Source organism: Peromyscus maniculatus, chromosome 2 (genome assembly GCF_049852395.1).
Source record: "Peromyscus maniculatus bairdii isolate BWxNUB_F1_BW_parent chromosome 2, HU_Pman_BW_mat_3.1, whole genome shotgun sequence".
NCBI lineage: Eukaryota > Metazoa > Chordata > Mammalia > Rodentia > Cricetidae > Peromyscus > Peromyscus maniculatus.
In genome coordinates this window covers 169486795-169499089 of record NC_134853.1, presented here as the reverse complement: position 1 = coordinate 169499089, position 12295 = coordinate 169486795, and the positions used below count along the sequence as shown (strand labels likewise).

General features: G+C 52.4%; 1 protein-coding gene across 5 annotated transcripts in view; it reads right to left on the bottom strand.

Annotated features, from left to right (window-relative positions):
* Acot7 (acyl-CoA thioesterase 7) overlaps positions 1-12295 on the bottom strand; it is a 96746-nt gene that overhangs the window by 16711 nt on the left and 67740 nt on the right. For all 5 annotated transcript variants that reach the window (XM_076565742.1, XM_006993786.4, XM_076565743.1 and 2 more), the window contains exon 7: positions 3168-3284. In XM_076565742.1, coding sequence (XP_076421857.1) covers positions 3168-3284 — 117 coding nt within the window. The remainder of the gene's footprint in view (positions 1-3167; positions 3285-12295) is intronic.

Here is a 12295-nt window from a genome sequence, read left to right as displayed (position 1 = left end):
GGGCTGGACACCACTCTAGGGTGTGGATGGAGCCACTGGAGAGTTAACTCAACCCACACCTTCAGTGTGCACAGGCCGCAGCTGGCCTTGGTATACCAGGAGGCCAGACTGAGCGGCCAGAACAGCGGGTGTCGCAGGTGGCCACGGAGGCTGTGAGCCATGGGGGGATGGAGTGTGTCCTCTCTGTTCTCAGTATGAGTGCAGAGTTATCCTCAAAGAACCAAGTTCGTAAACAGCAAGTTGGCTAGTCTACCAAGAGCAGAGGCAACTAGTAGCCCGAGTAGCCACATGGAAGGTCTGGCTCTGAAAACTCAGCCTGCATTTATAAATCCGGATGCAGCTAACTGCATTTTAGCACATATCCTGTTGTTCTCAAACTCACACATTCTCTTCTGACCTTCTGGGGACAGTACTGTGACCACGTAAAGCTGTTGCTAAAACTTTCTGATGGACATCCTATTAAGTGACAGAAAATCTTCTGAGAGACAGACCCACAAGATGGTGCGTGGCCAAGGACACAGGGAGCCAGAGGAGGCAGTATGGTTCTCCGAGGGTGTGCGGCTCTGATGACATCTTGGACTCAGATGTTAGCCTCCAAAATCAGGAGAGAATTCGTTTCTGTCATTTTAAGTATCCCAGTCTGTGCTCATCAGACGCCGCAGCCCCAGGGAGCTAACAGAGTCTACGTGTGCCAGGCCCATCTTGTAGGCAAGGTTCCCAGGGCTCTGTAGACGCTGCCTTATCCTGTACACACTGATGCATGTCACACCTCTTCTGTGGAGGTGGCAAAACTGTCCCCTGTGGCCTCCTCCATGCCAGAGCTGAGGTGTAAGGCAAAGGCAAGCACACGGACGGACGGTGGCCCAAGAGGTGCCACAGCCTCGGGCTAAAGTGACCTCAGCAGCTTGATCAGAACCGGCCTGTCAGCCCTGCCCTCCTCATGACGGCTGACACACTTGGACTGCATCACCACAACCCCAGAGGCAGGAGGGACTTGCCAGCCCCGCGCCTCTGGTGAAGAGCAGAGTGCACTGGTCTGAAGAAGCAGGGGCCTCGGTCCTGAGGAACCAGAGATGGAATGTCACAACCACATTGTGAGGAAGACACAGCCTGTGCCACCTGAAGAGGGACCCTCCCCCCTAGACACACCCAGGATGGCTCCTGTGTAAAAGGACAACACACGGGGACCTCACAGGGGACATCTAGTTAGAAACAACAAGCAAGGTGACAGTGTGTAAAAGCCTAAGGACGCTGGCACAGAAGCAGGCCAGACTCTATAACTGTTATTTTATTATTGCCTCAATTCCTGCAAACCCCAAGCAAGACGCCATTTCAGCAAGCAGCCGTAATCTGCCACTCCCTGAGAGGAGCCAAATGTCTCTCTCCGAAGTCTCTAGGCCAGAGGGCTGTAACGGTACAAGGACAAAGACAAGGTTGCAGCAGCCACCGAGGGAGGGGCTCCAGAGAAGGGCCCTCACATGACAGACTTTTCTTTTTTAAATTAAAGACAGGGTCTCACTATGCAACCCTGAGTGGCTGGGAACTCACTTTGCAGATTAAGCTGGTCTTGAACTCCCAAGTGCGGGGATTAAAGATGTGCACTACCACACTGTTTTATCGACAAAGACCAGGACATCCCAGAGGTTCTGTGCAAAGCCTCCAGCCCCAGCCCCAGCCCGGCCCTCTGAGGAAGCCAATGCAGAGCAGTGTGTCAGACCCCTGTCAAGGACATTTGCTGCAGATAATGCAGCCCCACATCCTCTGGTGGCATAAGTGACCCTAGACAAGCTGCTGATTCTCGGCCATTCCTCCACTCCAGATCCACTGCCTCTTGAACAGCCCCTGCCAGGCTCCTGGCCATGCAGGAGGCCAACAGTGAAGAATCTGGGGGTCCTGCTCTGGTGCCTTCCTTCTGAGAACAGAGTGTGGTCCCTTTAAGGGCTTTCTGACTCAAGGCTTTATTGATATGTCTATTGCTGGGTGGACCTGGAGGAAAGCATCCTCCAGGATGCTTTTTCACTGTTCTAGGGCCACTGAGGGATGGCTGAGCGGGACCAGTTCTGTGACACACGAGCCTGCTCTCCACAGTGGGTCTGGGTTTATATTCAACAATGGAGTGCTGAGCAGCCGTGTGTCACCAGGCAGGAACTCTAGAAAAAGGACACTCAGGACTCTCCCTTCCCGAAAGGCTCACGGAATGAGCTACAAGGATCACAGCATTCAAGGCTTCTGACACACAAGGCCCCGAGCAGCAAGTTAAAGTGACAAGAGCCACTTGTCACCAGCACCTGTTAAAACGATACTACTGTGTTGGCGGCAAATACCTGTCAATCAAGACAGATTCCTGGAAGCAGAGGGAGCCACGTTACCGTCACCGCTGGCTGTCCTTACCGACAGCCCCGCATCCACAGCAGGAAAGCCTACTTACTCAGTATGGCAAAGGGGTAGTCTTGCATCTGCCCTGTCTCAGAGTGCTTCCTTCCACCACGTAGCACCCCCTACCAGGTGCTGGGGAGCACCCACGGTCACAAGGCTCTGGCCTCAGCACCAGGAGTGCAAGGCAGTGAAGTGGCTAACCTGTATGGCTCCTAGTCTGTAATCAGCAATCTGTAGCAAGGCCTGGCCTCATCCACTGCCCCTTGCATGAGCTCTCTCACAGCGCAGCATCCCAGGGCCAAGGCCCCACTTTGGGCTCGCCGTCTGCCTGAAACGACGAGGCGGAGGCACTGACGAACCTGCCCCACCCTGCCCCACCGGCTACAGCTGCACAATTCCATCTCTGTCCGTGAAACCCCTCAAGGAGGGTGAGCAGGGCAGGCCAGGGACAGAGCGCCTGAGGCGCCTCAGCACTGTCCCGCCACCACTGTTCATCCTGCCATGGGTCACCTCTTACTCCACAAGAGGGAAACCTACAAGGTTTGGTGGCAGCTGTTGAATCGAGGGCATCCCAGGGCTCCTAATGCCCGAGTTCAGAGTTTCCAGCTGAAATCAGATCAATAAACAGCGGCCTCACGGATGTGTGTGAAGGACAAAGCACAGTTGTGTCTTCCTGTTCCTTGTGCACACAGGCAGGCACCAGGTGTGAGCACAGAGGGAAACAGCTCCAGGGCCCAAGCACCCTGGACCCTAGAGTGCTACCGCCCCCTTCTCACGGGGAGAGCGCTTACCTTTTCGGATCTTGTCGTGAAAATTGATTGCATCCACGGAAGCTGTGACGATGTTGGTCTTGCAGTGGCGTGCAGCCACAATCCCAGCCACCTCATCCATGAGCTTCATGGTGACACCTGCACAGAAGAGGGGACCCGGCTGGTGAGACTGGAGGAAGAGAGCACGCTCACACCCTGGACACAGTCCTCCCACCCACACCAGCAAGGGCTGCAGTCAGCTGGGGCGGGGGTGGGGCATGCTGTGACTTCCTCAGGAGCATCTGAAAATGGCCGCAGGTGACATTCTGGGCAAGTGACAAAGTTCTCCACAAACCTCACTGCCAGGCAAAGTTCAGAACAATGTCCCCTGGGAGGACATCGGTCAAAACATCAGCTGGTTAGATAGTAAGGTGACACACTCAGTGACCCATATACTCAAGAGGCTGAGGCAGGAGAATCTTGAGTTTGAGGCCATCCTGTCCTGTCTCAAAACAGTAAGGACAAAATCAGATAACACAAGGCAAGGGCAGCTCAGAATCACCAATCCTTCCTATTTACTTAGAGACAGGGTTTCTCTGTGCTAACCCTGGCTGCCCTGGAACTCGCTCTGTAGACCAGGCTGGCCTGGAACTCAGAGATCCACCAGCATCTGCTTCCCGAGTGCTGGGATTAAAGGCATGTGCCACCGCTGCCTGGCATTGCCAGAGAAGGGGCAGTTTCTGGGAAATGTCTGGAATTTGTAGAAAGCAACAGTGTACTTCAAGTGTTCCACACCCAGGGACAGAGATGCCCCAGAGATGCAAATTCACTGGCAGTCTCACTCCTCACAGCCAGCAAGGGACAACACAAATGCCCACCAAGTGACGAAGATGTGGCCTACACACCCACACTAACACGGGTGAACCTGAAGATAGGCAGAGGGAAGTGAGACAGACAGACAGACAGACGCCGAGGGCCACATTCAGTAAGAGGCTCTTGTGCTGTAGGAGGAGACTCAAGGGTCCCTAGCGATGGCAGACCAGAGGGTAATGAGTGACTGCCAGGGGGCACAGGGCTTCTCTTCTAGAGGGAATTAAATGTTTCCAATCAGAATCTGAAACTGAAATGTTCCAAGAGCCAAACTCTTTGAGCATCAACGTGATGCACAACAGCAAATGTCATATTATACTGGGAAACTGTTTAACACACAATTATTAAAAATATAGCACAGTGGAAATGTAACACTGGTCGACCCACTGTGGAAAACAGTATAGTGGGTCCTCAAAACACTGGAAACATAACTACTGCACAATGCAGCAATCTAGTTCCTTGGTGTAGAGCCAAAGGAAACAGCAGCACACTGCCTGCCTAGTTATTATAATAGTTTTTATTTTTTATTTATTTTATTTATTTATTATGTATACAGTGTTCTGCCTACATGTATGCCTGCAGGCCAGAAGAGGGCACCAGATCTCATTATAGATGGTTGTGAGCCACCATATGGTTGCTGGGAATTGAACTCAGGACCTTTGGAAGAGTAACCAGTGCTCTTAACCACTGAGCCATCTCTCCAGCCCCCCATTTTTATTTATTTAAGCAGGCACATCTCTGTCTCTGTCTCTGTCTCTGTCTCTGTCTCTGTCTCTCTCTCTCTCTGTGTGTGCGTGCGTGCGTGCGTACCACAGCACACATTTTATGTGGGTTGTGCACTGGGCTTGCAGGGCAAGTGGTTTCCTCACTGAGCCATTTTGTAGGTCCCCTGCCTGCTTATTTTTTGAGACAAGGTCTTGCTAATGTAACCCAGACTGATCTTAGACTCAAGATTCTCCCCTCTTGGTGTCCCAAGCTCTGGGATTATAACCTACAAAAGCATCAAAGTGACATTGATTCACCCAACAGACATCAGGAACTTCAGAAAGCAGAGTGCTCACTATGCTCGGATCTGCTGGCTTCTAAAGAGGCAGAGAGAGGAGAAAAACTGGGAGGCACCCCACCCCCGAGGTCCAGGCTCTACTGCAGTCATGTGCCTCATGTTGTTGTTGAACTGAACACCAATTTCCTGTGTGTCTATGCCAATTTAGGATTGGAGATGAACACATAAGTAAAAAGAAATAAAATGTCTCTGGAGGAGTCAGGGAAATCTGGCACCACATACACTCTGCTCAGGTAGGCACAGGGATCAGAGATGGTCAACCTCCCCTGGCCAGGTGCCACTCACATGGAGGCACATCCGGGCCATGCCACTCACTACCTCCTGATTTGGCTATGGCTTCATGGCAGGTCTCTGTGCAAACACTTATCTAAAGACTTCAGAGAGGATGGAGAGAGGGTGCTCACAGGCTGAGCTCATCTGGATTTTCTCCACAAAAACCAGAGGGGACAACAGCTGGGCAGTGGCCAGACTCACAAGAGGATCAGCATGAGGCCCTGGCGCATGCAGAGGTGCTTTCCCATAGATCATCCTCATACCATGAGCAACGGCCTTGGTGGCCACAGAAGCTCCCTTGGCTCAGGTTAACATCAAGAACACTTGCTGTAGAACACTGACAGCGTACATGAAGAAAAGATGTGCCCAGAATTAGAATGTGGGTTTAGATCACACCCATCAGTCAAGCACAGAATGGCCAAGAGACAGGAGTCTAGGAACTGGCTGCCGGCCTCACTGGGACAGGCCTCACTGGACAACGCTCTTTAGATGCTGGGTTCATAGCACTGTGCCTTCAAAACAGCTGTCCTCTTTAGGAGACAGTCAGTCTGTCTGACAAAGAAGAAAGTCAAAAAGGAGCAGAAATCGAAGCTTCCTGGAGAGTCCACGAAGCCGCCGTGACCTGGATGCTCAGGACCAGCTACGCTGCAGAAGCACTGGAGCTCGGCAGAGCTCAGAGACCGGGTGGGAGAGCAAGCAGCTCCAGGACCGACCAGGCCTCTGTCCGCGGGAGCTGGTCCCCGGTGGATACCTCTCAACAAATACAGACAAGGGTGCTGAGCTTCCCTGGAAAGCAGCCCCAGGAGACAGGCACATTGTTGTCTGTCTCACAAATCAGGGCACAGACCCAAGGAGTTGTGTGTCCCAGACACACAGCAGGAACTGAGTCCAGACACTGCTCAGGGGGCTGCCGAGGCCAAGCTATGCTGCCTTTCCAAGGTGGTTGGCCAGATCAAGAGTGAAGTGGAATTCTTAGGTAGGGTGATGAGAGATTTCAAGGTCATGGTGAAGGGTAGGGTGGCAGAAAAATTACTGTGTGTGTAGAGGGCCATGGCCCAGAGCACCTCCCTGGCCTACTGTGTGTGTGTAGAGGGGTCATGGCCCAGAGCACCTCCCTGGCCTACTGTGTGTGTAGAGGGGTCATGGCCCAGAGCACCTCCCTGGCCTACTGTGTGTGTAGAGGGGTCATGGCCCAGAGCACCTCCCTGGCCTACTGTGTGTGTAGAGGGGGTCATTGCCCAGAGCACCTCCCTGGCCTACTGTGTGTGTAGAGGGGTCATGGGCCAGAGCACCTCCCTGGCCTACTGTGTATGTAGAGGGGGTCATGGGCCAGAGCACCTCCCTGGCCTACTGTGTGTGTAGAGGGGTCATGGGCCAGAGCCCCTCCCTGGCCTACTGTGTGTGTAGAGGGGGTCATGGCCCAGAGCACCTCCCTGGCCTACTGTGTGTGTAGAGGGGTCATTGCCCAGAGCACCTCCCTGGCCTACTGTGTGTGTAGAGGGGTCATGGGCCAGAGCACCTCCCTGGCCTACTGTGTGTGTAGAGAGGGTCATGGGCCAGAGCACCTCCCTGGCCTACTGTGTGTGTAGAGGGGTCATTGCCCAGAGCACCTCCCTGGCCTACTGTGTGTGTAGAGGGGTCATGGGCCAGAGCACCTCCCTGGCCTACTGTGTGTGTAGAGAGGGTCATGGGCCAGAGCACCTCCCTGGCCTACTGTGTGTGTAGAGGGGTCATGGGCCAGAGCCCCTCCCTGGCCTCTAGACAGTTACATTATGGGAGGGGTAAAGAAGAGGGGAAGGAAGGGTTTGTGTTAAAATCTAGAATTCACAGGGTGGTGACAGCACAGCCTTTAATCCCAGCTCCTGGGAGGCAGAGGAAGGCCGATTTCTCTGAGATTGAGGCCAGCCTGGTCTAAAGAGTGAGTTCTAGGACAGCCAGGGATATATAGAGAGACCCTGTCTCAAAAAAACGAAACCAAACAAAAATACAGAACTCACTATATCTGTAACTGGCCCCTTGTTTACAAGCACAACTTGTTAAAAATGGAAGAGACTGATGCAAACACTTTTAAATGCAGTTTTGCCTCATTTACCGAAAATGCCAGCTAGTTACCATCAAATCTACTATGAGGCCATTGTCTCTAAAATGCTGACAGTTCTAATGTGCAAGGCTGTGATCCCCAGTAGATTTTGGAAGGAACAAGCATGGTTGGGTGAGCTTCTGGTTCATAGATGACATGTTGGCCCATATGTGGGTCCCATAAGGCACCCAAGAATGCACTGGATAATGTGTAACATGGATATCTGAGTTGTGCCTCAGTTTCCCTGGCCCGAGACAGATCCTGGATCTTGGTGCTCAAGAGATGGCTGTTGGATATGAACAGACTGATAAAGAAACAGACACTGAAGATCCTAAGTCAAGATGTCCATTCCTTGTTAACCTGACACTCAAAAAATATCACTCTAAACAACAACATTCTACCCTTAACCCATAACTGACTCATGTCCATCTCATTATTCAATGCATGCATCCAGTTGACTTCCAAGAATCCCCAAAGCTTTAAGAGGTCTAATGAGGTTCAAAAGCCAAAAGTTAAGTTTCCCTGGAGACTCAGGGCAATTGTCAACCCTTGTAAAAACCAGAAAGTCACATACTCCCAACATGTAATGGCTCAGGGTCCACTTCTGTTCCCAACAGGACCGATGGGAGGTCTATCTTGTATGTAGCCACACGGTCTCTCCTGGACCGGCTCTAGTTATCCCTTCGGGCTTTCTTCCACAGACTTTCCATTGTATTAGCCTCTCTAACACCCCGAGGTCTCCAGTGAAACAGGCTTCAGCCCCATGGCTTCACGTGCGGCTCTGAGAGCTGCTGCAAGGATCCTAACCTACCACACACTGCCTTGCACCTCAGGCCTTCCTTCGAAATCTAGGTGGAAGAATACCATCTTCTGTGTTGTTTACATGGGCATCTCTGTGACCACAACACCCAGAAAGGGGAAACAGCCTCCTAGACACAGCCAGAACTGTGCTTGCTAACAAGCGAGAACAAGCATCATGGGAGCTGATCTCACAAAGAATGGTGACGTGTTTCAGTATAAAATATTCAGGGGGCTGGCGAGCTGGCTCAGTGCTAACAGCAGGAACTGTTCTTCCAAGGTCAGGAGTTTGGTTTTCAGCACACACATCAGACAGCTCATACTACCCATAACTCCAGCCCTAGATCAATCTGATGTCACTGGCCTCCAGAGGCCTGCACTCGCGTGTACGTGTGCACACAAGTACCTCCAGAGGCCTGCACTCACATGTACGAGTGCACACATGTGCATCAAAGGGAACACTCTAGCTACTGAGCAACATCCCCACGCCCTCACTTGTCTCTCTGATCTGCGTTTGTCTTTGTCGTCCTCGTTTTCTCTCACCACTGCATAAACAAGCAGGTCTCAACTCAGACTTCAGACCGTGCAACTGTTCCCCACCGGGAAGGGAGAAGAGAAGGCATGGACTGAAGGTTTTACGTTCTATTTTTTAATTTTGTGTGTGTGTGTGTGTGTGTGTGTGTGTGTGTGTGTGAGAGAGAGAGAGAGAGAGAGAGAGAGAGAGGGAGGGAGGGAGGGAGGGAGGGAGGGAGGGAGGGAGGGAGGGACCAAAGAAGTCCTGAGTTTGATCCTCAGCACCACAGAGACCAGACACCCATCACTCAGGAAGTGAAGGCAGGGAGGGAGAGAGGGAGAGAGGGACCAAAGAAGTCCTGAGTTTGATCCTCAGCACCACAGAGACCAGACACCCATCACTCAGGAAGTGAAGGCAGGGACATCAGAAATTCAAGGCCATCCTCAGCTACACAGCGAGTCTGAAGTCAGCAGAGCTGTGTGAGGCCCTACCTGAGGAGGGCTGGCTGTCATGTGTCACACAGGAATTACTGAACGCATGCCTAACTCTTCCAGCACAGCCTTCGAGGACTCCATCACAAACACCACTGCCCATGTCACACCAGGACGTCAGTGCAGAGGCTGTTTGCTAACCTGTATCAAACAGAAGCCTGCAGCCTGGTTCCCAAGTGCCCTGGCTGTCAGTGCAGCCCAGATGGACGCTTCTTTCAGAGAAGCCACGTCCCTTCTTCTGCCCTGGAAGTCACCATCCCACCCCCCCTTTCTCGCCTTCACACAACTGTCTAGTGTCAAGTTTTCTGTAAAGCGCCTCTCCTTGGTGTCCAGGGAAAGCCTCCTCACTCGCTTCCCATTCAGACGGTGGCTGGTATCAACATCAAAAATATAACTTTGGCAAATGATACAGTCCATCATTGGCTGTCACTGCTACTCAAGATTGGTAATTTTAAAAGATGACAACAAAATTGTAGGATTTGCTGTCGTTAGAGACTGCATTCACTTCAGGAATTATGGGAAGGAAAAGAACCAGGCTTGTTGGCCACTAACACATAGATAAACACCGGGTGGTAGAGATATTTTTGCATCTTAACATTTAACTGCTTACAGATTTTTGTTTTGATTTTTCTTTAAGTATTGACAACATGCTGACTGGATTAAAAATAAAGGCTTAATTTTCTTTTCCTGAGGCCTGCTGGCTGGCTGGCTGGGCCTGCCTACAAACCCACAGCAGCAGCCAGCAGCTCAGAGCCGGAGCAGCACCGCCTGCTCTGTGGGTGGGATCCGAGATGCCCCCATTTCTAAATTTAACCCCAGCTGACGGAGCGTGGGTAAGAGCCTCCTATATTAAGGAAATGATAGTAACTTCATCTTATTTTATGCATCCTACCCTTTGGTGATGACAAGAGGTTATTATGAGACACAGGTGAGTGAGAGCTCCCACATGACCCTGGCTCCTCTGGGTCCTATCACCCTGCGGCACTGGGACAGGACCAGGGAATCCCTGGCACAGGAGTCTTAATTAAGGCAGTTTATACAGGTTATTTTTGGCAATGAGTGCACAGACAACTACAAATTTCTAAAGACAGTAACAAAATGTCAAAAGTGGGAACTTTAGGAACAGACAGACACAGTTCAGCAGGTAAAGTTCCTGTCACCAAGGCAGACCGTCGGTGAAGGAAATAGCCACCCCTAGCAAGTTGTCCTGTACAGCCAGCCATGTTTTATGTGGAATGTTTTAAAAAGAAGACACTATGGCAAAGTCCCAGGTGGTGAGGCCTGTGGTTGGAGCATCACAGACCAGGATGGCAAGGGTAGCTACTCTCCCTCAGCCGACTACTGCTTAAGGGTCAGTGGAGCAGTGTCAAAGCAGTAGGGTGCATTTGTCACCCAATGCCTTGGGGACTTGGTGGAGAGACAACAGCAGTATAAATCCACATCCAGACCCAGGAGACGTAGGCCAGAGGACTGTCTTAGCCTCAACTAGAGGCCATGAAAGGGCAGGCTCCTACAAGGACTCAGGACCGGAGCAGAGATAGGCTACTGTTTTAGACTAATTTAAATGCATCGGTCACTTTGGACAGGACAATGTTGTTGTTAGAGGCCACCTGCCCTGGTCACCCTAATGAATATGAGGTGAGCCAGCTGAAGAGGGGGGAAAAAAAGGCTCATTTATGTGGTGCCAAAAGAAGGATGTACAGCCTGGGTCTGAAGGGGGTGATGTGCTGGTTAACAGGGAATGTGAGGGAGTCGGTTGTCTAGGGACAGTAATAGGGCAGAGGGAGGCTGGGGTAGTGCCTGTGCGACCAGGGGTACAGGGCCCTGGCACACCAGGAGTCTGAGCTCTGGAGAGGTGGCAGGCAGGCCAGTTGGCCGCAGTGGGGAGATGACTGAACTCATAGAGACAGAAATGGTCAAGTAAGGAACCCCAAGCGGGGTGTGGCTCATGTTGGCAAGGATGGTGCTGTTATGTTGGGAGGGCCTGTGGAGGGGTGGGGTGGTCAACAGGAGGCCGGTGCAGGCGGCGGCCAGGGCTTGGGCCAGGAGGAAAGAGGGTACACATGCTCAGATTCTGACATGATGAGACAGTAGAGCAGAAGGGTGGACCAAGAGAGGAAACGGAGGTTTTCTGGGATGGATCTGAGTCAGGGCCACCTGCAGGAATGCTGGCCAGACAGAGGACGGAGACTGCTGGGAAGGGCCATAGCTCCATGACAGAGCTGCTGCCAGAGTCCAGGGGAGAGGATAGGGCTGGAGCCATGGATACAGGAGCCACTGGCCTCAGATGAATGGGGGACCAGAGAGAGCAGGCGGCGCAGGAGTGCAAAGCCGGGCACGGAGGCCTGAGGCCGGTGGGGAGTGTAGAGAGCAGCAGGGGACTGAAGGGCAGTGGCAGGCTAGATGAAGACATGGCCCAGGACAAGTGAGGGGGCAGCAGACAGCAAGTCCTGCAGAAGCCCCTGGGCTTGCTGTACCCAGTACAGGCAAGAGAGAAGCATCCAGTGTCAGGTTCCAGAGAGAAGCAGGCCCAGAGTGCAGCCCAGGGCTGAGAGGGTAGAGGCCCCCAAGTGGCTGGCAGAACCCCTTTGCTAGGGAGAAGGCTGGCCCCACTTGCTGTCTTTGGGGTCACATCTACCGAGACAGTTTTTCACAAGCACCTGCCTCCTACCTCACAAAGGCCTCCTCGAAGTTACTACCATTACTCTTTCTCAAAAGTGAGCTAACAGCAAAGTCAAGGAAACCCATGTTCCATGAGACCACTCTGGGAATGTGGGAACTTCCCTCTACTCCCATGGACCATCAGAGCCAAAGACTTGAGACAGCACAGGATGGAAGTTGACCATGCCCTGGCCAATAGTCCCACAATAACAGCATGCTCCATAGACTAGGCTGGTCACTAGTCACTCCCTCTCCTGACCCTGGCTGGATCTGGGGTTGGAGTGCAGGGCAGGACCCTGGCCTGTTGGTCGAAGCAGAATCAACCAGGTACGGAGCCTGAGGATGCATTTACACATCATGTGCCAGAGTAGCTCGAAGCAGAAGAGTCACCACAGCCATTGCAGAGGAGGGTCAGCTCTA